The 24654-nt window shown below is 43.6% G+C and overlaps 1 protein-coding gene across 2 annotated transcripts in view; it reads right to left on the reverse strand.

Annotated features, from left to right (window-relative positions):
- Positions 1-24654, reverse strand: part of dgkzb (diacylglycerol kinase, zeta b) — a 93299-nt gene that overhangs the window by 53301 nt on the left and 15344 nt on the right. The window contains exon 1 of one of the 2 annotated variants that reach the window (XM_055934837.1): positions 22130-23594. The exons of the other annotated variant lie outside the window; for it this stretch is intronic. Within the exon in view, the coding sequence (XP_055790812.1) occupies positions 22130-22338 (209 nt within the window). The 5' untranslated portion in view covers positions 22339-23594. Of the gene's footprint in view, positions 1-22129; positions 23595-24654 lie in introns of those variants that run through there. 2 annotated transcript variants of the gene reach the window in all.

The raw sequence follows: 24654 nt of genomic DNA on the forward strand, positions 1-24654 counted from the left end.
TGACACCGGGCTGAGGACAAGCACATCAGGATTAGTAGGGGGAGAAGATACAGTGGGTTCAGGGCTCTGGAGACGCACAGGTAGCTTAGTGCGTGGACCCGGAACTGGAGGCACCGGGCTAGATACACGCACTACAGGGAGAGTGCGTGGAGGAGGAACAGGGCTCAGGATACGCACTGGTAGCCTAGTGCATAGTGTAGACACTGTAGGTACTAGGCTGGGGCGGGGAGGTGGTGCCGGAAATACCGGACCGTGGAGGCGTACTGGCACTCTTGAGCATTGAGCTTGCCCAACCTTACCTGGTTGAATACTCCCGGTTGCCCGACCAGTGCGGGGAGGTGGAATAACCCGCACCGGCCTATGTAGGCGAACCGGGGAAACCATGCGTAAGGCAGGTGCCATGTATGCCGGCCCGAGGAGACGCACTGGAGACCAGACGCGTTGAGCCGGCCTCATGACACCTGGCTCAATACCCAATCTAGCCCTCCCAGTGCGGGGAGGTGGAATAACCCGCACTGGGCTATGCACTCGTACAGGAGACACCGTGCGCTCTACTGCGTAACACGGCGCCTGCCCGTACTCCCGCTCTCCACGGTAAGCCTGGGAAGTGGGCGCAGGTCTCCTACCTGCCCTTGGCCCACTACCCTTTAGCCCCCCCCCAAGAAATTTTTGGGAGTTACTCACGGGCTTTTTCGGCTTCCGTGCCAGACGCGTTCCCTCATAGCTCCGGTTCCTCTCTCCGGTAGCCTCCGCTCTCCTCAGTGCCTCCAGCTGTTCCCATGGGAGGCGATCTCTACCAGCTAGGATCTCCTCCCATGTGTAGACACCCTTTCCATCCAGAACATCGTCCCATGTCCATTGCTCCTTCTTCTGTCCCTTACTCCGTTTATTTTTCCCATACCGCTTGGTCACATTTTGTTGGTGGGTGATTCTGTTATAGCTGTCGCTCTCCTCATCCTCGGAAGAGGTGAGGAGAGAAGGATCTTCTGACCAAAATGCGGAGTCAGGGAAATATGCCATCTTTATTATATATACGAAAACTGATGACACGAAAACAAAACACTTTCAAAACTTACAAAATAACAAAAACGACGTAGAACGGAACCTGAACATAAACTCACATGACAAACGTAAACTCACGAACAGGAACGTTACATCGAAACGTACGAACAGCCAAACAGTCCCGATAGTGAATAACATCGAACACAACGACGAAAGACATCACAGGAGACAATCACCCACAAACAAACAGTGAGAATGCCCTACCTAAATATGACTCTTGATTAGAGGAAAATGCAAACCACCTGCCTCTAATCAAGAGCCATACCAGGCAAACCGAAACCAACATAGAAACAGATAACATAGACTGCCCACCCAAAACACATGCCCTGACCAAAAACACATAAAAACTAACATAAATAGGTCAGGACTGTTACAAAGACAGACACGCCTGTATGGATTGACCATGCCTCCTGCAGGAATTTGACCCTTTGTGAAGGAATTGTGCAGGGGGTCCTGCAGGAATCCTATAGAACTGACAGAGTATGAATTGCCCTCCAGAAATTTAAAAAATCCTGCACAAACATGACAATTCCAGCACAATTTCTAGGGCTACTGGAGGAGGAGATACAGTGCGTGTGGAGGTGAGTGTACATAATTTTGTATATAGCTAGTAATTTGTTTTGTGTTTGCAGAATATCTTTCATGAGTAAATTAGCTGGCATGTTCTCTAGCACTGGCTGCAAACTAGCTAGTTTTGACAACAACAAAAAACACTATTCAGTACTGCCAACTCTCATGCATTGGGCATGAGACATGCATTTGTCCCTGTTAACATGCTAATAACTCTTATTTCTCACACATTGAAAAAAGTACTGCTTTTATTTCTAATTAATCTAGTGCTTATTTATAAATGTATTATATTATAAATAATTAATCCAGATAACTAGCTAGCTAGCTAGCTACCTCATTACAACTTAGGTCGTAGCTCATACAAATGTATTGTGTATTTTCATTTTGAAGTGCATTATCAAAAAGCTTTGTCCTTTCTTTATAACAAAATGCAATGTATCACTTGGCTGTCTATTGTATCACCCTGTCACAGGCCTTCCGAGTCAACACCACCTAATAAGATGAGGAAGTACATTGGTTTATGAGGATTGCCTGCTGCAGTTGTTCGAGAGATATCCAGTTTGCAGCTCAGTTCCCTCGCTGTGAGCATTCCTATAAATATATTCAGTGTATATTCAGTGCATTAACTTTTCAACAGTGCCTCCAAATCATTTTATAGTCGAAGCATATGCACCTGCAATTCTACATCACAAGCAATGTAACAGCGGCAGCTTTCCCCCGGGAGATCCATAATATTTCTGACATCGCACTGTGAACCACGGCAGATTGAAGCTTGTGATTGGTTTAGTAAGAGAACGGGACCCAGGTGATTTGATGGGCGTTTCTTTACAAACGCACCTCACGATTACATGTTGACCACAGCGCTCGTGTTGCGTGTGCAAGCGGTGCAAAATAAATGTACACATACATGTTATTCAATCATTGCAACCACACTGCTCGCGCACGTCAATGAGCGTCTGTGTAGCCAGGTAGTAAAATAGAACTTGGTTCTATTTGTGACACTTGACACGCTGCAAGTCCCGCCTCTCCCATCTCCTCATTGGTTTTTAGGAGCATATACCCACGTGGGTGATTGAAAGATGAACTGAGGTCCACACTCCAGTCCAGTTGGTAGTGGTAGTGCACCTTAAAGTTGGTTGCCAACCGCCATATAAAGTCCAAAGAAGAAGAAGCCTGGAGGAGGAGAGACCTAGAAACAAACTCTGTTTACCCTTTTATCTGTGGATTCATTGTCGGAGTAGAGGACCTTGTGCATTTCAGGTAAAATAACAACCCAATGTTTATAACCCAGTTTGGCGGGTCATGTTTCGGAGGACGCATGAATCGACCTTCGCCTCCTAAGCCCGTTGGAAAGTTGCAGCGATGAGACAAAATCGAAATTGGGGAGAGAAAGGATAGAAATGACCGTGCCTATATCCTGTTTTGTCATTTTAGTATTGTGCACAAGCGGCTAGGCAGAAACAGTAGGCATACATGCAAAATACCTTGCCTATGTAGAGTAAGACGATGACAAGGTTTTGCAAATCAGCCTCAACCACCTGAAGATTGTTATTCATTAGATGTATCTTGAATGTTGGGTAATTCGTCAGATGAACATATTCAAACCCCCAGTATTTGGGAAACATAGATCAGGGGTGGGCGGCCAAACGTCTTGGAGGACTGCCTCTAGGCTGGATTTTATACGGTCTGATTTTAAAGGGATAGTTCACCCAAATTAATTACATATTTGAATGTTGGTTTCTTATGATTAAGGAGAGACTGGAATCCATCCTATGGCTAGAGACTAAACATAACAACATGTAAACTATATTCCGTCTCCAATTTTTTTGAAAACAAATACATTTGCACAATGAACACTTGTCTCTCAAATACATCGTTACAGTTGTTGGTTAGCTAGCTAGCAAATGTTTGCCATATTAGCATACATGTGACATTAGTCAAAACAAGACAAGGGATCATGAACAAGATAAAACTAGCTGAACCAAGCCACCTACGATTCCCCTCATGGCAGCTTCTTGTCATCGTTGCTACTATTTGGCCATCCAAAATCACAACAACACATAGACTTCTGCCCCATTGAAACGTCCACATCGTTTTCGTTTACTTTACTACTACAGCATATAATTTGCACTACTTGATCGCTGTTTTTCATGTAACACACACACAGAGATGTTATGCAGTTATATTCTGAACTCTGTCCCTCATCTCTCTCCTCTCCAGTTAAGACGAGCCTATAAACAACAGTGAGACCGACTACCACAGAAGGTGCAGGTAACACCACACAGTTTCAGCCTCTCATTTCTCCCTTTAAAACGGAGCCTAACACACATGCAAATCACAGATGTTGTTGGTGTTACAGCCATTTTAAAACCAACTATCCCCAAGTTTACCATTGCAGTTTCCCTCCTTCACGCCAATACACATACTGTAAGCTGTTCATGTGATGTCACCATTACTCTCACTCTTGTTACAAAATATGCTTTTACCATATTTATTCAAAATCTCATATTTTCTTCCTCCTAGGAATCATCTTTTATGCAGTGCTGGTGATACAATGTTGTGCTTTCTGACCATTCATTTGAAAGAATGTGGATTGTTCTACAGTTAATTCTCTCTGAAGGATAAGAAAGGGATCCTGCATGTTATCCTACAGGAAAATGGCCCTGAAATCTTCCCTACAGGACATCCCATGGGATTTTAGGGCCATTATGCTGTAGGACAATTCCTACAGATAGTCCTTCAGGAAAAAAATCATGCAGGATTTATTTCAGGACTATCTGCAGGATTCCTGCAGGGTTGTTTTCCTGAACGACTACCTGCAGGATTCATAGGACTTCCTATTCCTACAGGACATATATTCTGTAGATTTCCTGTAGGACTTTTTTGGAAGGACCAGTTGAACAATGCATGCTTCCAGCAGGATGTACAGCCAGCTATTGTTTGCATGCCATGCTGAAGGATCCTACCATAAATAGGCGGTTGCATCGGTCCCCAAGTCTGCACCAGTAACACTAGTCTGGTGTGAAAGGACCAGTGGTGGTGAGTGAGTATAACCAGAGATACTTGAAAATAATAGCTTCTCTGGTATAACTTTGTTAACAACGTTAGATAACATTGTTGCTGGTTATGTAGCCCACTGAGCACAGATGTCAATTCAACATCTATTCCATGTTGGTTCAATGTAATTTCATTGAAATCAAGTGGAAACAACATTAATTCAACCAGTGTGTGCCCAGTGGGAGGTAGTTATCTTTGATAAAGCGAGGCAGGGTAGCTAACGTTAGCTAGTGAGGCAGGCTAGCTTATGTTTTTGCTAACATTAGCGTAGTTCGCTAGCTAGATAACTAGCTAGCTACCTCATTACAACTTAGTTAGGTCGTAACTGATACCAGTTTACTGTGTATTGCCATTTTGGTTGTGAAGTGCATTATCAAAAAGCTTTGTCCTTTCTTTATAACAAAATGCATTTTACCACTTGGCTGTCTATTATATCACCCTGTCACAGGCCCTCCGAGTCAACACTACCTAATAAGATGAGGAAGTATATTGGTTTATGAGGATTGCCTGCTACAGTTGTTCGAGAGATCTCCAGTTTGCAGCTGAACATTGTAAGAAATTGTATTAGATATTGGTAACTTGTTCTAACAACTTCTCAACATTACCTATAAGTTGACACAACATACACACCCCCTCTTTCTCTTGGACATATGCTGGACACATAGGACATATACACGGCACCCACAATTCCCCTCCCCCATGACAATCACACAGACACACCCAACCCATGGTTGGACCTCAGGACAAAGAACTCTCAGGAACCAATGGAACGTGGACACCAGGCCTGATCAGGACTACCCAAGACCCAGATCGACCAATCGGAAGGCCGGACTCGCAGATCTACCTACTTTGCTTGTTGTCTATATAGTACTGAACAATTCTGGAAACTCCCTCTTTTCCGGACGATTCACTAGGAGTCAGACTGAAAGAGCCTTGCTGCAAGATTTTACTAAGATATCTTTACATGTAATTAAACTGCCTTATTATAAAATTATCCACCTCGTCCTATTGTCTCCTCTTGTTCTCCTGTCAACAGTAAACGTTTTACTAACAACATGCAACAGAGAAGACAAGCAAGGGGACCCTCAGCATCACGCAGAGATGGCCTCGCTGTGAGCATTGATATAAATGGAACAGGGAAGACAATTGAATCAGGTTGGTGACATCTGACCTGGTCAAAGGTCAAAAACAGTTTCAAGATCTGTCCCAATTTCCCTTCATAACCTAGCCTGGTGGCAACAGTCTGATCACTGTGTTAACCATTCTATTTCACTTCACATATCATGATACCTGAAGTGAAATAGAAAGGTGAACACGGTGATCCGGTTGGTTCCACCATGCTAATCATAACCACCGTTGATAATATAAGCAGTGCTCGGTGTGTGTGTTTGTGTGTGACCAACCAGTATCTTTGATGAAGGGCCAGGACCTGATATATGCTGCCATGTCCATCCTACGCACGGGTTTGCTACGCACTTTTCAGTAGTTGGTATTCAGACTTACCTTATGCAGGTGTGTAAAGGGCTTTGCAGGCGTGGTTCCCTTGTGCGCACAGAATACTTATAATTCAACTCCTGAAAACCCTCCCACTTGCTGGCCAACATCATTTGTCGTGGAGTTTTCATTCAATTGCACAACGTTAGCCTAATATGATCCAGTAACATTAGCCAGAAACAACTTCACGGACGTGACAGAGGCAAGAAAGGTAAACAGAATGGAATGATGCAAATGGAGGAATACTAACACTAAAGTGACAGTTATAAATGTGTGTGGGTATTACTGACGGTGGCTCGCAATAGTTGCTAATATTTAACATGATCCAAATTGTAAAAGAAAATGGAGAAAAACCTGGGCATATATTTCAAACACTCTAAAACTCATACATCAACTCGGTTGGTTCAGCCCTATAGAAGCCTATAGCTTGGGTCTCCAAATTTCCTCCATGCAAATTATGAGATCCGGAAAAACGGCACAGCTATTTATAGCCTACTTCACTGTGGAAAAGGGGCCGCAATACATGTCATGTTGATATGATTTTCAGTTTGCTTCCATATGACTGGTTTCACAATTGTCTCTGGGGATCATAAAGAAAAAATCTAAAATCTAAAATCTAGAATCTAAAACAATTGCTGTGTAATTACAATACCCTTCTCTAAACGGGTTACTCATTAACCTAGCTCCTATCAATTAATAAATTACAGTGCATGGAAAATGCTTTGATTTCTATTGGAAATAACGCTTTTTCGACTTGGTACCGACAGGTTCGCTGGACCTTTTTCATGGTTTCCTTGTGTGAAATGATGAGGGAATTAAGTCACACCACACACTATAAGTTCTTATTTCTCCACCCCGAACAAATAGCGGGTGAACAGCATGCTATTCTCATGCTTAAGTTCAAGGTCAGAATACACATAGAGAAGTGTATGAAAAGGGAATTAAGTTCCATCTACGCACGCTTAACTCAGGTCGTAATCGGCCCCTTGGAGACATGCAAGATGATGCGATGGAGTCCTGACAAACAGACAGGAGTGATACTGATGTCTCTGAAGAGAGAGTGACCTAGCACATGGCATAACTGTTACAACTTTAACTTGTATTGTCTCATTTAATTATTGAATTGACTGGTAATAGCCGATATGGGGGAGGGAGAAACCCTGTGTATTCTGCAACAGGATCAGGGAATTCCTGTTGTATACGGGAAACCACACAGGAAGGTATGACCACAGACGTTTCCCAAGATAGCCCCATTACCACCAGACAAAATTCAAAGCACAGTATCTGTATCAGCTAGGAATGACAATGAAAGAGAAAAGGTGCACATTGTTATATTAGCAGAACATTGCTTCTATGGAACTATGTAAAGGGTAGTCTACATGGACTGGTTACTACATTTTAAAACACTTAGCTTAGAATATACAGTACCAGTCAAACATTTGGACACACTTACTCATTCAAGGGTTTTTCTTAATTTTTTACTATTTTCTATATTGTAGAATAATAGTGAAGACATCAAAACTATGAAATAACACATACGGAGTCATGTAGTAACCAAAAAAAGTGTTAAACAAATCAAATATATAGTTTATATTTAAGATTCTTCAAAAGTTGCCACCCTTTACCTTGATGACAGCTTTGCACACTCTTGGCATTCTCTCAGCCAGCTTCATAAAGGTAGTCCCCTGGAAAGTGTTTCAATTAACAGGTGTGCCTTGTTGAAAGTTAATTAGTGGAATTTCTTTCCTTAATGAGTCTGTGTTGTGACAACAGACAGGAGTTGTGTTGTGACAAGGCAGGGGTGGTATACAGAAGATAGCCCTATTTGGTAAAAGACCAAGTCCCAATTATGGCAAGAACAGCTCAAATAAGCAAAGAGAAACGACAGTCCATCATTATTTTAAGACAGGGGTGGGCAACTCCAGTCCTCGAGGGCCTGATTGGTGTCACACTTTCCCTCCATCCCTAGCAAACACAACTGATTAATCAAATTTCGTTCTAAACTGATGATCATGATTAGGTGATTATTGGAGTCAGGTGTGTTAGCTGGGGCAAAACTGTGTCACCAATCAGGCCCTCGAGGACTGGAATTGACCACCCCTGCTTTAAGTCATGAAGGTCTGTCAATCCGGAAAATTTCAATAACTTTTTCAAAGTTTCTTCAAGTGCAGTCGCAAAAACCATCAAGCGCTATGATGAAACTGTCTCTCACGAGGACTGCCACAGGAATGGAAGACCCAGAGTTACCTCTGCTACAGAGGATAAGTTCATTAGAGTTAACTGCACCTCAGATTTCAGCCCAAATAAACGCTTCACAGAGTTCAAGTAACAGATACATATCAACATCAACTGTTCAGAGGAGACTGCGTGAATCAGGCCTTCATGGTCGAATTACTGCAAAGAAACCATTACTAAAGGACACCAATAAGAAGAAGAGACTTGCTTGGGCCAAGAAACACGAGCAATGGACATTAGACCGGTGGAAATCTGTCCTTTGGTCTGATGAGTCCAAATGTGAGATTTTTGGTTCCAACCGCCGTGTCTTTGTGAGACGCAAAGGACGATCGGATGATCTCTGCATGTGTGGTTCCCACTGTGAAGCATGGAGGAGGAGGTGTGATGGTGCTTTGCTGGTGACACTGTCAGTGATTTATTTAGAATTCAAAGCACACTTAACCAGCATGGCTACCACAGCATTCCACAGTGATACGCCATCCCATCTGGTGTGCGCTTAGTGGGACTATCATTTGTTTTTCAACAAGACAATGACCCAACACACCTCCAGGCTGTGTAAGGGCTATTTGACCAAGGAGAGTGGTGGAGTGCTACATCAGATGGCCTGGCTTCCACAATCAACCGACCTCGACCCAATTGAGATGGTTTGGGATGAGTTGGACTGCGGAGTGAAGGAAACGCAGCCAACTAGTGCTCAGCATATGTGGGAACTCCTTCAAGACTGTTGGAAAAGCATTCCTCATAAAGCTGGTTGAGAGAATTTCAAGAGTGTGCAAAGCTGTCATCAAGGCAAAGGGTGGCTACTTTTAAGGATATAAAATATATTTTGATTTGTTTAACACTTTTTGTTTACTACATGATTCCATATGTGTTATTTCATAGTTTTGATGTCTTCACTATCATTCTACAATGTAGATATTTTGTACATAAATTCAGCAATTGCATTCTTCACATAGGCTATTGACCTATTCAATGCTTCCTCCTGCATCTCACTATACATCTGCCTGTAGTTATTGAACTCAACATGCAGGAGATTTGTTTGTTGTGATTGAGTAGCAGGAAAGAGCTGTGGGAAAGCTTCTGACAGATAGGTGTGTTTTGGACGCACCCAAGAAACACCCACTTCAAACCACAACCCCAAGCCAACTCACATGTTGCTTCTGTTATGCCCGCCAGCATTTCTTGTCAGGCAAAGCCAAAAAACGAGGCCAAATCAGCAAGTGTAGTTTCCCCTTGACAACAAATGTGCCCAAATATCAAATATTGGCCAAATGCATAGATTATATGTATGATATCTGGTAGATACCTTTCTTTGTACCACAGTCAAGTTTTCATAGTACAACTGAAAATCATACTACGTCTATCAAAGACAGTAGCTAAATTGTTCGGATGTAGTAATGCTACCACCTAGTGGGTCATAGAAGTACCAGTAGATCCCGTACCTCCCTGTTCAAATACACTTACAAAAGTAGACTTCAGTATGTTTCTTTATTTTAAACATTTCCCTTTAGGGGACCTTAAGAATGATACATTAATGTTTCAAACACCTGAACATGTTTCTGGGAAGATGTCTTAAAAGCTGTGAGCTATACTCTACTTCCTCTTTTCAATTTTTAGACTCAAATGGATTCCTACACCTCCCTCTCAAATGGATTCATACACCTCCCTCCCTGTCCCTCCTCCTTTCAGTCTTGTTCTCATTCCACTCTTTGGCTATGCTCTCGACTGCTCCTTTGCTCTCTCTCTCTCTCTCTCTCCATATTTGCTCTTTGCTGCCCCTTTCCCCTCCAACTGTGTGTGTCCTAACCCAGGTGCCCCTAATGTCCCATCTCCTCCTCATTCAGGTCACAGCAAAGCTGCCCTCCTAAGTCTTCTTCTCCCGCTCTCTCTAGCTCCGCTCCTCGCTCTCTCCCTTTCCATCTCTTCTCCATGCTGACCCTTTCCCCTCTAACTTGTGTGTGTCCTAACCCTACTGTAGCTCCTCTCCTCTCCCATCTCCTCTCCAGGACACAGGAGAGCTGCCCTCCTGCGCTGGTGCTGGCCTGGTCCCCAAACACACGAGTATACTCCTGGGCCTTCCTCTGTGACAATGACCCCATAGTATAAATAGAAACAGGACAAAGTGGCGACAAAGATAGCCCAGGAAATGGGTCTGTGTAATCCCTGGGTCCTGACTGCGTCACTGTGATGCGCGCAGTGTATGCACGTGTCTGTGTGTCTCTGTGTGTGTGCACGCTAGCAGCGAGTCTCATCACACTCCAATCAGGTTTCATTTGACCTCATCCATAACAGTTTGTCTGGCCTTAGGAGTAATTGGGATCATTCTTCACATTTCCCCAAAAGATAAAATGACAACATTTTACCCCAATGTCGGCACTAATGCCCCACGCAACATGTGCAGCATTAGATTAGCAAAAAATGAAATAGCACCTTATCCAAACAGGTTGTCACATGTAAGCCTTTAGCCTAGCGTATTTACTTCACACACGTGACTTGAATGCAATTAATAAACCCTACAAGAAACCCCTACATTAGGTATCTAGCCTATAAAAGACTGTCTCCCTCTTTAAGCTGTAATTGTGAAACTTCAGACAGTCACAAATGTGATAGGTCTATGCACAATTCACTAAATAGGCATCTCTGTCACAGACATGATGTATTTTAACAATTCAGAGAGGCATGAGGGGAAATTAAATATTCTACTGTCCTAGAGCCTATTCTATTTTCCCATCCAGTCCCAATCCCACTGAAATCCAAAATCCTGACTCCTGTCTCACATGAAAATCCCTAACTTTTATTCTGTAATCCATAAATTGCATTACCAAAGAACGTCTCTTTCGCCTGCATGTCAAAAGACCGTTCTAACATGTCCCCCTCGTACCCTCTCGTACTTACTGCCAATACGAGAGCTTCGGTAGAGAATGTGTGTTCAACAAATGGTATGAGAGTAGATATGGATATTTTCTAAAGTTGAGTTGGTCCCCGTTAAAATACCTTGATATTTTAACTATTTCTACTCTTCATCTCCCCGTTGTTCATGAGCTGACCTGCTATCCGTATAATCATCAACTCGATTTTGCCAAATATAGGAGATATGTCATTCGTTGAAGGAGGTTATCTAGCAAGTTTAGCAACTTTGGTCATTTCCCTTTTGTTTGACTGCCGTTACAAAGTAAGAATGTTTCGACAACTCTACTCGGAGTGCGCTCTGTGAGTCCTCATCTCTTTGCCGAGATGCGCTGGTCATCAAAGATTGAGTAACTATCATTAGTACATATCAGTTTAATTTACTCTGAAACCTGTGGGCGGTGCAGCCAAGCCGACAAGGTGGCACTGCTCTTATTTGGGGAGAACCCTGGCATCTTGACCATATCTTGGTTTTAAACACTTTAAATGGGCACTCCGATTTTTGCGGTATTTCCCGCGACCCTCAAGATAAATATGAAGTATTCCTCGGTCTTGAAACTTGGTCAATTTTCAAGAAAATATTAATCCCTATTCTGGCCCAAGGGATCCCAGTTAAGCTGGGATAGGGACGGTCTTTTAGTCAAGCCCCATTAGACAGATGCATCAAAATGTATTGGGAGTCAAAATGTAAATGTATTTTAATTGCAAAAACCAATTTAACCAATTTGCTTCAGCCTCAGCTCATTATCGAAAACCAGTAAGAGTTCACATCTCTCCGTGTCACCACAGTTACTCTATCCTGTGCCTCATCATCAGAGGTGCTGGCAGCGCATGTGCTGAAGCAGCATGGGAGAGAAAATGACCAGCTGGCCGTACACACACACATCACACACATACACACACCTAGTGGCCGTGCTCTGTCACTTTCTCTCACACACACAAACACACACCTAGTGGCCATGCTGTTACACAGGAGCCCAGGTGGCAGAAATGGAGAGAAAAAGAGAGAGCGCTGGTCTGGATGGCATTATCAGATTACGCCCAGCTCAGTGGCTAACTGCGCGCAGACATTAAACCCACCCTACAAGTGCCACCTCACCTTCAACAGGGAACCAGCGACCCACCGGTAGAGAAGGTTATTTGTGTATTTTGGTTTCAATGGGGCGGAGCTGTGGTACAATGGATGTCAGGTGATCTTGGTGGTGTTCATTAGGCACCAAACAGAAGAAAATGGACTGAAACAGGAAGGGACAACCTGGACTTAACAGGGGGGGGCCCTGTTTTCAAGAACTAAGAGCTAATTCACCCCTACATTAGTTGTGACGGAAGGGCCAAGAGTGTCCAACTATACATGGCCTGACAAGTGTCGTCTGTGGGTCACCAGCACCCGAGGACAATTCAATTTTATTCCAATGTCATACAAATTCAAATAGAGGGAAAATAAAACTTTATCATAACAACATTGAACAAACAGACACAACTGACTGGCTCATAACACACACACACACACACACACAATGATGATTAATCAGTCAGGGGGGACTGGTTAAATGTGTGTGGTTGTTTGGTGTGACTGACTGGACATGACAGTTGTTGATGAGCAGAGAACTGCTACAGAGGCAGCCACACTCTGCCATCCATCTGTGTTTCTATCACCGCATTTGTATCACACTAGAATAAAAGCAAATGATCTGTGCACAGATTGTAATTCCTGAACAAGACATCAACACACCAGTGAAACGCATACACACATGCGTGGGTGCATTTTACTTGACATTTTAGTAATTTAGCAGACAATCTTATCCAGAGCAACTTACAGTTAGTGCATTAGTCTTAAGATGGGTAGGTAGGACAATAACATACAGTATCTTAGTCATGGTAAGTACATTTATCCAATATAAAGAGGCTATCAGCAAAGTCAGTGCTAGTAGGGGAGAAAAAAAGTGAAGTGTGAGTTCACAAAAGGGTACTTACATTTAAAATAAATAATAACTACACACATGCATATACATGATCCCACACACGCATGCATGCCTGCGCGCAAACACACGAGTAAACACACCCACAAAGTGTTACACACACACTGTGTCACACACGCACCATTTACGGGTCTGTATTCAGCTTTATGATGTCATTCCACTGAGAAATCAGATATTCAAGAGTAGCTTGCACAAGTGCAGTGCCTTCGGAAAGTATTGAAACCCCATTACTTTTTGTACATTTTGTTACGTTACAGCTTTCTTCTAAAATGGATCAAATCAAAAAAAATCTTCAGCAATCTAAACACAATACCCTATAATGAAAAAGCGAAAACAGGTTTTTCGAAATGTTTGCAAATTTAAAGATAAAAAAACAGAAATACCTTATTTACATAAGTATTCAGACCCTTTGCTATGAGAGTCGAAATTGAGCTCAGGTGCATCCTGTTTCCATTGATCATCCTTGAGATGTTTCTACAACTTGATTGGAGTCCACCTGTGGTAAATTCCAAATTATGTCCAATCAATTGAAAGGCACACACGTGTCTATATAAGGTCCCACAGTTGACAGTCACACACGTGTCTATATAAGGTCCCACAGTTGACAGTGCATGTCAGAACAAAAACCAAGCCATGAGGTCGAAGGAATTGTCCTTAGAGCACCGAGGCAGGATTGTGTCGAGACATAGATCTGGGGAAGGGTACCAAAAAATGTCTGCAGCATTGAAGGTCCCCAAGAACACACAGTGGCCTCCATCATTCTTAAATGGAAAAAGTTTGGAACCACCAAGACTCGTCCTAGAGCTGGCCGCCCAGCCAAACTGAGCAATCGGGGGAGAAGGTCCTTGGTCAGGGAGGTGACCAAGAACACGGTGGTCAATCTGACAGAGCTCCCGAGTTCCTGTGTGGAGATGGGAGAACATTCCAGAAGGACAACCATCTCTGCAGCACTCCACCAATCAGGCCTTTATGGTAGAGTGGCCAGACAGAAGCCACTCCTCAGTAAAAGGCATGACAGCCCACTTTGAGTTTTCCAAAAGGCACCTAAACACCCTCAGACCATGAGAAACAAGATTCTCTGGTCTGATGAAACCAAGATTGAACTCTTTGGCCTGAATGCCAAGCGTCACATCTGGAGTTAACCTGACACCATCCCTACAGGGAAGCATGTTGGTGGAACAATCATCCTGTGGAATGTTTCGCAGCGGCAGGGACTGGGAGACTAGTCAGGATCGAGGCAAAGATGAACGGAACAAAGTACAGAGAGATCCTTGATGAAAACCTGCTCCAGAGCACTCAGGACCTCAGACTGGGGTGAAGGTTCACCTTCCAACAGGACAATGACCCTAAGCACACAGCCAAGACAAAGCAGGAGTGGCTTCGAGACAAGTATCTGAATGTCCTTGAGTGGCCCAGCCAGAGCATGGACTTAAACTTGATCGAACATCTCTGGAGAGACCTCAAAATAGCTCTGCAGCAACGCTCCTGATCCAACCTGACAGAGGTTGAGAGGATCTGCAGAGAAGAATGGGAGAAACTCACCAAATACAGGTGTGCCAAGCTTGAAGCATCATACCCAAGAAGACTTGAGGTTGTAATTGCTGCCAAAGGTGCTTCAACAAAGTACTGAGTAAAGGGTTTGAATACTTACAGTACCAGTCAAAAGTTTGGACACACCTACTAATTACAAGGTTTTTCTTTATTTTGACTATTTTCTAGACCAAGTCCATATTAAGGCAAGAACAGCTCAAACAAGCAAAGAGAAATGACAGTCAATCATTACTTTAAAACATGAAGGTCAGTCAATCTGGAAAATTAACAACTTTTAACGTTTCTTCAAGTGCAGTTGCAAAAACCCATCAAGCGCTATGATGAAACTGGCTCTCATGAGGACCACCACAGGAAAGGAACACCTGGAGTTACCTCATCAAGGACAACGACCCTAAGCACACAGCCAAGACAATACAAGAGTGGCTTTGGGACAAGTCTCTGAATGTCCTTGAGTAAAGGGTGACGGAAAAGCAGCCAACAAGTGCTCAGCATATGTGGGAACTCCTTCAACACTGTTGGAAAAGCATTCAAAGGTGAAGCTGGTTGAGAGATTGCCAAGAGTGTGCAAAACTGTCATCAAGGCAAAGGGTGGCTATTTTGAAGAATCTCAAATATAAAACATACATTGAAAACTTTTTTGGTTACTACATGATTCCTTTACTTTAGATTTGTGTATATTGTTGTGAAATTGTTAGATATTACTTGTTAGGCACTGTTGGAGCTAGAAACAAGCATTTCGCTACACCCGCAATAACATCTGCTGAACACGTGTATGTCGCAAATCAAATTTGATTTGATTTTGAATGCATTATTTCATAGTTTTGATGTCTTCACTATTATTCTACAATGTAGCGAATAGTAAAAAATAAAGCAACACCCTTGAATGAGTAGGTGTGACCAAACTTTTGACTGGTACTGTATGTAGTAAGTAAATGTACTATTTCAGTTTTTTGTTTTTATAAATTAGCAAACATTTCCAAAAACCTGTTTTTGCTTCGTCATTATGGGGTATTGTGTGTAGATTGACCTTGGTCAGGTCTTTCACCTTCAAAACACAAAGGGTTCACCTGGAAAGGGTTTCTTTATATACAGTGCCTTCGGAAAGTATTCAGTATTCATTCACAATGCCATTCACAAGGCATAACACTATGGATGAACTATATTTACCAGGAAGTTTTCAGCTATCATTTAATTTCCTCAAAACATATGAGATGATAATTCATGTCCTATCTTCATGGCTTGATCTCATTGACGAGTGTGATAAACAAACTATGCCATTCACATAAAGCATAGGTAAAGGAAGCACAACATTGAAATCACAAGGGTTCCTGTACGGTTTCCTGAATTTATAGTATTGCTTTTAACACCTCGAGGTTGTTGCCAAATATATTGGCACCCTTCCACTTCTCTTAAATAATTCCGTATTTCTTCTAAATTAAGTCACCAAACATTGTTATTGGATTTTCAACATTGCAGAACAAAAGTTAACAGTTTTTATTTAGAAAATATAGATGGCATGGAATGACATGGAAGGATTAGAGATGTTTGCTGCTGAAGAGTGGGACAAATTTCCAGTCAAAAGGTTCAGCAAGCTCATTGATGGCAGTTACACTACATTATCAAAAGTATGTGAATACCTGCTTGTCGAACATCTCGTTCCAAAATCATGGGTATTAATATAGAGTTGGTCCCCCTCTGCTGCTATAACAGCCTCCACTCTTCTGGGAAGACTTTCCACTAGATGTTGGAACATTGCTGTGGGGACTTGCTTCCATTCAGCCACAAGAGCATTAGTGAGGTCCAGCACTGATGTTAAGCAATTAGGCCTGGCTCGCAGTCGGCGTTCCAATTCATCCCAAAGGTGTTTTATGGGGTTGAGGTCAGGGCTCTGCGTAGGCCAGTCCACACCGATTACGACAAACCATTTCTTTAATTTCTATATTTTTTTGTGATAGCCAATTGGAAGTTACAGTCTTGTTCCATCGTTGCAACTCCCCTACGGACTTGGGAGTGGCGAAGGTCGAGCGCCATGCGTCCTCCAAAACACGACCCTGCCAAGCCGCACTGCTTCTTGACACACTGGTCGCTTAACCCGGAAGCCAGCCGCACCAATCTGTCAGAGGAAACACCATCCATCTGGCGACCGGGGTCAGCTTGCAGGCGCCCGGCCCGCCACAAGGGGTCGCTAAAGCATGATGGGACAAGGTGGGACAAGGAAATCCAGGCCAAACCCTCCCGTAACCCAGATGACGCTGGGCCAATTGTTTGCCGCCACATGGGTCTCCCGGTCACGGCCGGCTATGACACAGCCTGGGATCGAATCCGGGGCTGTAGTGATGCCTATGACAGTGCTGTGTTGAAAGTCACCGAGCTCTTCAGTAAGGTCATTCTACTGCCAATGTTTCTCTATGGAGATTGCATGGCTGTGTGCTCAATTTTATACACCTGTCAGCAACTGGTGTGGCTGAAATAGCTGAATCTACAAATTTAAAGGGGTATCCACGTACTTTTGTTTATATAGTGTATCTTGGTCAAAGGCTGTGCAACCAAGTGCTAGCTCCGGGGTGGCAATCATTTTGTCCATGCGATTTGTCTTTATTTTCTAAATGAAAATTGTAAACTTCTGCAATGTCGAAAATCCAATAACAAGGTCTGAAACTTCAACTTATTTTAGATGATATTGGCAATTATTTAAGAAAAGTACAAGGGTGCCAATATATTTGGCCGCAACTGTACATACCGATATTTATCCTTTATTTTCAAAAAGTGTCAGATATGCATTCATCATATACCTTACACAATTCTGACATTCATTGTCACAAGCTACACCCCAAACAGTGAGGCAAACTATGTTCAAGTCTGAATGAATGCAAGAGCCCTTTCCTCCACATCATAAGTGGGTTTTGGTTATGGACAATGGAAATACAAATCTCTGGTCACTAATAACACGTCCACTCGGAAAAACCCTTCCGCAGAGCGCAGAAATATGAGTGGTAACATTGACCACAACAACACAGTAGAATGATGTTACTGACTTCTCAAAAGATCAAATCCTCTATGCAGTAGCAAAGCTTTCACTAAAATATAAATGACTGTTTATACACTTGACTTGTCTGTCTTGTTTGCATTGCCCTGAACATGACTGAGCATGTTGTGATCCTTCTTTGCTTGTAGCCTAGGTGCATTTCAGTTGAGGAGTTAGTGGTGTGGTAGCTACCGTAGTAGAAATGGTTCCTGACCCATTGGATTTCCTCAGTGTACGATAGCACAATTCCTCTTCAAATGCGACACTCAAGTGTTTGAGTAAAATAACCCATGAATACTAAAAAAGTGGTATGGCCACAACACGGATGCTGACGAACAAATTATAATAATTTTGGGGGATTTGTTTTGTATTGTTAGGTATTACTGCACTGTTGGAGCTAGGAACATAAGCCTTTTCCTACAAAATGTGTGTACGCGACCAATAACATTTCATTTTATTTTTAACAACAACAAGTCCTATATTCACAATCCATCTCAGAGTAGGAGTGATGATCTATGTTTTAGATTTTTTTTAACCTTTATTTAACTAGGCAAGTCAGTTAAGAACAAATTCTTATTTTTAATGACGGCCTAGGAACAGTGGGTTAACTGCCTTGTTCAGGGGCAGAATGACAGATTTTTACCTTGTCAGCCCGGGATTGCGATCTTTCAACCTTTCGGTTACTAGTCCAACGCTCTAACCACTAGGCTACCTGTCGCCCCGCATTACAACAGCGGCCGCAGCAGTAATTTTGGGCACCGTGCCAGTGAAGTAGAATAATACACTATCATACTGATGCACCATTTCCACTCATTTGATTCAAATTTGTCTGAGTAAGTGGGTCAGTTCAGAGGTCATCTATCTGTCCCCGAAAATGCTATGAGAATACACGTGTACACACATACAAATATATAGATTTTTGAGTAAACTATCACTTCTTTGAGATGAATGTACTTCACAGCTCGGGGATTCGATCTTGCAACCTTTCGGTTACTAGTCCAACGCTCTAACTACTAGGCTACCTGCCGCCCCCAAGGATCAGGCCCAGCCTTTATTCATTATGATCTAAAAGGCTAAACTCATCCTAAATCAGCACTCCTGCTCTAAAAAAGCATCCCAGTAATCTAATCTAGTTGGACAGAGAAAGAGAAACACAAGCATTGAAACATAAACATACAGTAAGTTAAAACATCACGTTGAAAATGATCCTCCTCCTTCACACACTCATTCTATCCCCTTTAGTCACTAGATTATGTACATTATAAAATAATTGTTGGTCTTCCCCTTTTAATACTACACTTACAGATCAAAGAAGGGGATGTAGTGCCAGTTTGAGTGCTCAGCTTACAAAAGCAAAGGCCCTGGGGCTTTTGATGTTTTTTTGGCCCCTTTAGGGTTTATTTCTGAACTGGTTTAAAGTGGGTAAAAGAGCTGCTGTGTGGCCCTACTCCTGATTGGGACTAACCAAATCCTCAGCACACGAGAAATTGGCACGTTGAATTCCCCTTAAGGCATTCCCACACTGTATGTCGGATTCAGTCTTTTACGATTGTTACATGTCACACTGTGAGATGTTACCATTGTTACATGTCACACTGTGCGATGATACCAAATACAAATATTGATGTCAACCTGGTGAAATTGTACGATTTGTTTCAGTTCTGTCGTCACATTCTGCGATTGGCTTGCGACGCTACGTCAGCCGACGTAGGCTACGTCAACTGCAGCGGTGTATTTCATCTGCACAAGTGCCAGCACCAGCAGCGCAAGCCTCCCGACTGAGTTTTTAGAAATAGTTTTACATACAAACTGTGTATGTCCAAACTCAGAATCAAATAGGCTTCCCAACAAGAACATGGTCCCTGTGGTAGAACATTTATATTGACGATTTTGTGCATTTATCAAAAACCCATCAGGTAGCCTGATTTCAGATGTGTCATGTAAACAAGATTATTAGGGAAAGCATTCTTCTTGCAAAGCATGTACATATTGAAATAAAACTATAATATTATATCAGTTCAGGCCGTGTTTCTATTTGTCAGTCACCAGGAACAGCAAAAAATGTCTGACATTGACAGAACTTTGTCGGAGCCTACGACCGCACGCAGTGGTACTTAAATCGGTAGACCTAGACCCTGTCACACTGAACAAGCCAAGACGTCCGACAATCGTTTATGACCTAAGAATTTGCCCACGATGTGGACATTTTGTCTGGGCCAGCAAAATCAGGGTATAAGACGGCAAAAATCCTACAGTCTGTTCGGGGCTTTAGTTCCCCTTGGTAGCGATGAGGCTCCCAGCAGGGCCTAAAAATTACAGTTTTTCATTAATTGCTCTGCCAATCCATTAAAACCCGCTATATTTAGAGGACCATGGGAGATCGCGCCGTGAGATTAATGTAACGGCGTGATTAAATTTGAAAGTGCACTTGTTACCTTTTAATTCACGACAGCTTAAACATATCTCGGATCTGTCGTTGAAAGCATAATGAATGCTTAATGTACACAAGGTCAAGTCATGTTGCAATTACTGCTGCATGTATCATGAGGAGGAAATACATTAATAGTTGTTGAACCAAGCAGATGGCACTCAGGGTCACTAGCCTTTCCCACGACAGAGGAAAATTAACTGTTGTACTGAACACTAAACCACAAGTGTGGTATCCCTCTTGGTATCCCTCTTGTTAACAATAAAGACAAAGAATACCTCTTGTTAACTTGATTTTGACCATTAATATACTTAACTTTAGACAATTTGCCCCGACTACAGCAAGGCTCATGAGATGGTTTCGTCGCATACAATTAATGACCAATGATAGACAGAACTCACAAAATGGTACTATAATGCCAAGACAACGTTGATTCGGGCATATAAAGTTTGTACGTGAAACTATTTCTAAAATGCATACTTTCAGTTTTTCCACACTCAGTTGGGAGGTTTGCACTGCTGGTGCTGGCACATGCACAGATCAAATACACCGCTGCAGTTGAAGTAGCCTACGTCGAAACAGTACTATAATGCCAATATTTTTTTAATTTAACTAGGCAAATCAGTTAAGAACAAATTCTTATTTACATTGACGGCCTACCCCCCGGCCAAATCCTCCGCTAACCCGGACGACTCTGGGCCAATTGTGCGCTGCCATACGGGACTTCCGATCACGGCCGGTTGTGACACAGCCTGGGAACGAACCAGGGTCTGTAGTGACGCCTCTAGCACTGCAATACAATGCCTTAGACCGCCGCACCACTCGGGAGGCCGAGTGTTATAAAACACGACGTTGCACCTGTTTAGACTCTAGTGACGCACCTGACTGGATAGTTCAAGGGGATGAAACAGTCACCAGTAAAACAAAAACAGAAAGCTCTCCAAGACAGTAAACTGAAAGAACCTGTGACTGCAGAACAGCACTGATCGTCTGATGCTAAAACTGTTTGTTTTTGTTCAACTGAAGACCCTCTCAGTGATTATCTGGCCCAGTGATGCGCTTCGGCGGCGCTGATCAAGTTCAGAGAGAACCGTAGCTCCCAAATTTCCATCATGATTCTCATTCTGTGGTTCAACTCTCAGTCACACCAATACCGTAGCATCGTTGTGTTAGCCTGCTCCTAGATCTGTTTGTGGAGTCTTGGAAATGGCCATAGGAGTTGAAAAGACAGCACAAACAGATCTGGGACCAGGCTGTCATTGTGTCATATGCCTGAGAATAAATAAAGGCACACTGGCGTACCACACATCCCCACAGCCCACGCAAGGCAGGGTGGCCCATGGGCTCTGGGGCCCCCTGGATGGGGGGGGGGGGGGGGGGGGGGGTAAGCCACTGACTGTAGCCTTTCAGCGCAGAACGTTTTTGCAATATTTCCATAACGTCTCCATCTGCCACAGTTTGGCAACGTTATGTTTTCACTCATCTGTCTCCGCTAAGTGGTTGTGGGAACACTCCTTCAACATTTCCACAACCACTCTGCTGCAGCTAGCGTAGCGTTTTATAGCTAATCTCATGCTATTCTACACATATTTCCATGGGGCAGAGAGAAAATGTTGCAGGTTTTTTTGCTAATCTTGTGCTATTCTACACATTTTGCAATGAGGTTGAGAGAATTTTTAAATTTTTAAAGCAAAGTTCCTGCTATTCTACACATTTATTTTTGTATTTTGGGGGGAGGCCCTAGAGCCCGCGGGCCATCCCCCAACTTGTGGGGGCTGCGGGGGTGTGTGGTATGCCAGTGGCTACAGTATGCATACTCACTTCCTGCCAAACATGCGCAGTGTGAAGTTCTTGGTGGTGTGGGGGCAGCGGATGGCGGCGGCGGCGGAGGGCAGGACTGGGCTGGAGGAAGAGGAGGAGGACGAAGAGGCCGGCGAGGCAGAGGTGTAGGGTTCGTCTCCATCCTGCAGAGTCTCGTCAGGGTCGGGGGAAGCCCCCGCTCCTTCCTGCTCCTCTTCGGGTTGCTCCATGGCCGATGTTCTTAAACGGTTGTTTCTCAGTTCTCTCTCACACACAGAGCTTCTCCTCTCCTTTCAGAGGAGTCACAGAGTCCAAACAGCCCCAGGCCAGGCAGCAAGAGGCCATAAGAACAACAAAAAAGTCCCCAGCAGCAATAAGCAGCAACTACACTCAGGCCGTTCCTTCCCCCATTCAAAGAAAGGGGAGGAAATTAGAGAAAAAACTAAACAGGAAATCGACAATTAGTCTTCTGTATCCCTGTTTCCTTTCTCACATGTCAAGTTTGACACAAGAGCGCAGAGGAGGGAAACTCTACAGAGACAAACTTGGTGTGTGCACTCCTCGTGTGGTAGTTGCTCACCACACACAGCTCTGTTGAGCTGCAGGCAGCAGTATCATTCGAACTGAAATGTCTCTCCAGTTCCTCCACAGGCTGGTCTGGTGTTCTCTCCCAACTGGCTTCCTCACTCTCTTCCTCCAATGCCACCGTCAGAGGAAGCCTCTCTCCCCGCTCTGCTGTTTGTGTTTCCTGGTCAGGCTGCGCTCTCTCTCTCCTGGCACTACTACTACTCTCACCACCACACAACACACACTGGCTGGCTCACCTTCTATGGGACTATTTCAAACAATCCAGGAAGTGTCATACCCAGATGAAGCAACAAGCAAGAGCAAGGCCTACCTGTGGCTTCTTGTTCGCATATGTTTCCTTTCTTGCTTCAATGTCATCTCCCTTCCTTTCACTCTCGTGCACATACTTTTATCTTCCACTCATCTCTGTAGCTCTCCCTTGCTTTCTCTCTCTGTCCCTCCCCTCCCTCTTACTTTCTCTCCCATTGGCCGAGAGTATTATGTGAGTGCGTTGCCACCTATTGGTCGTTAATGAAAAATGCCTAAATTGAGTGTGTGGAAGGGAACGAAAATGAGCTAAATGTGTCCAAATATCCAAATATAGCCTAAAGCATGTCGAAAGCTGACAGCATACAAGAGCTCAACCTAATTTATAACACATCCTGTTTAACCACAGAACCACACGTCTGCTTATTATGATAATAAGGAAGTTGCGGGTCCCATTGCTTCACTATACAAGGGCATGAAATTAAACAAAAGCACCTCATTTTTTATTTGAACACATCAATCCATCCCTCTATTTAAAACCAGGCGGTATGTATAACCGCCTGACCAAAGTCCTGCCTCTCACTTCGATCACATTTCCAGTTCCCCACTCTCTCTTTGCAATGTACACCGCTCCGGCTTCCCTCCCACATACGCTTTACATAAAGATGGGTGAAAAAAATGCCCACGCCATCCATCCATCTATCCAGCGCTTTTTTTTTCACACACACCACCCCACTTTTAGCGATAGAGAGTGCCGCAGCAGAAGCTGAGAGTTCACACGGCCGCAGCAGTGAGTCCCACGCAGAGATCTTCACCACATGCGCGTGGCTGCCACCTCCCCTGGGCTGCCGTTATGAGCTGGAGTTCAGCTCGGTGCACCGCTCTGAAGGATAGCCAAAGTTATTTTTTGACAGCCAATTAAAAAAAGAGGTGCAGTGGGCGTCTGGCGGATCAGCGCGATGCTGTAATAATCCGAGGCTGTTTCCAGGATGGGTCGACCATCTCACTCCACAAAATTTACAACTCGGGTCATGATTGCGTAACAGAATTGGGTTATGATGATACCTCCAGGAATGATGGTGATTTGGTGCCCCAGTTTCAGTTTGTGTTGCGTATCAAGGATTACAGGTTGTGCCATGACAGTTACACAGGCCCAGACTGGAGGGATGCCCCACGCGGATGTTTTCAAATGGAGATAAGAGTTGCAGAGCTCCGGGGGCACAGGAGAACACAGTAGAGGGGAAAAAGGAGAGAGAAAAAACGACACTGTGGGTCTGAAATGGCACCTGATTCCCTACATAATGGACTACTTTGACCAGAGCCTTATGTAGGGAATAGGGTGCCATTTCGGGCACACCTGGGTTTTACCTGAAGTAACCGAGGCAGATACCTTTATCAATGACTTCGGGAAAGGTCAAAATTAATCCAAACAAAGTTAATTGTGTGTATACTGTATCTCGGTTTAATTGCTAATTATACCTCACTGCTCACTAAAATGTATGTTACATGAGCACACCCCGCACACCACGCCACAGTAGTGGGACTGTTAGATAACACATTGCGGTGATTGCACTGCTCAGGTTATGGAGGGACTCAGTCCTTCTCCTAGATATTAAAGCTCTATGAAAATACAAGAGCATTGATGCCAGTCTTCTCTCAGTGACCTGTAACCTTAGATAACACATCACAGAGTATCAAATCAAAATCATCTA

The sequence above is a fragment of the Salvelinus fontinalis genome, chromosome 9, assembly GCF_029448725.1.
Source record: "Salvelinus fontinalis isolate EN_2023a chromosome 9, ASM2944872v1, whole genome shotgun sequence".
In the NCBI taxonomy this organism is placed as follows: Eukaryota; Metazoa; Chordata; class Actinopteri; order Salmoniformes; family Salmonidae; genus Salvelinus; species Salvelinus fontinalis.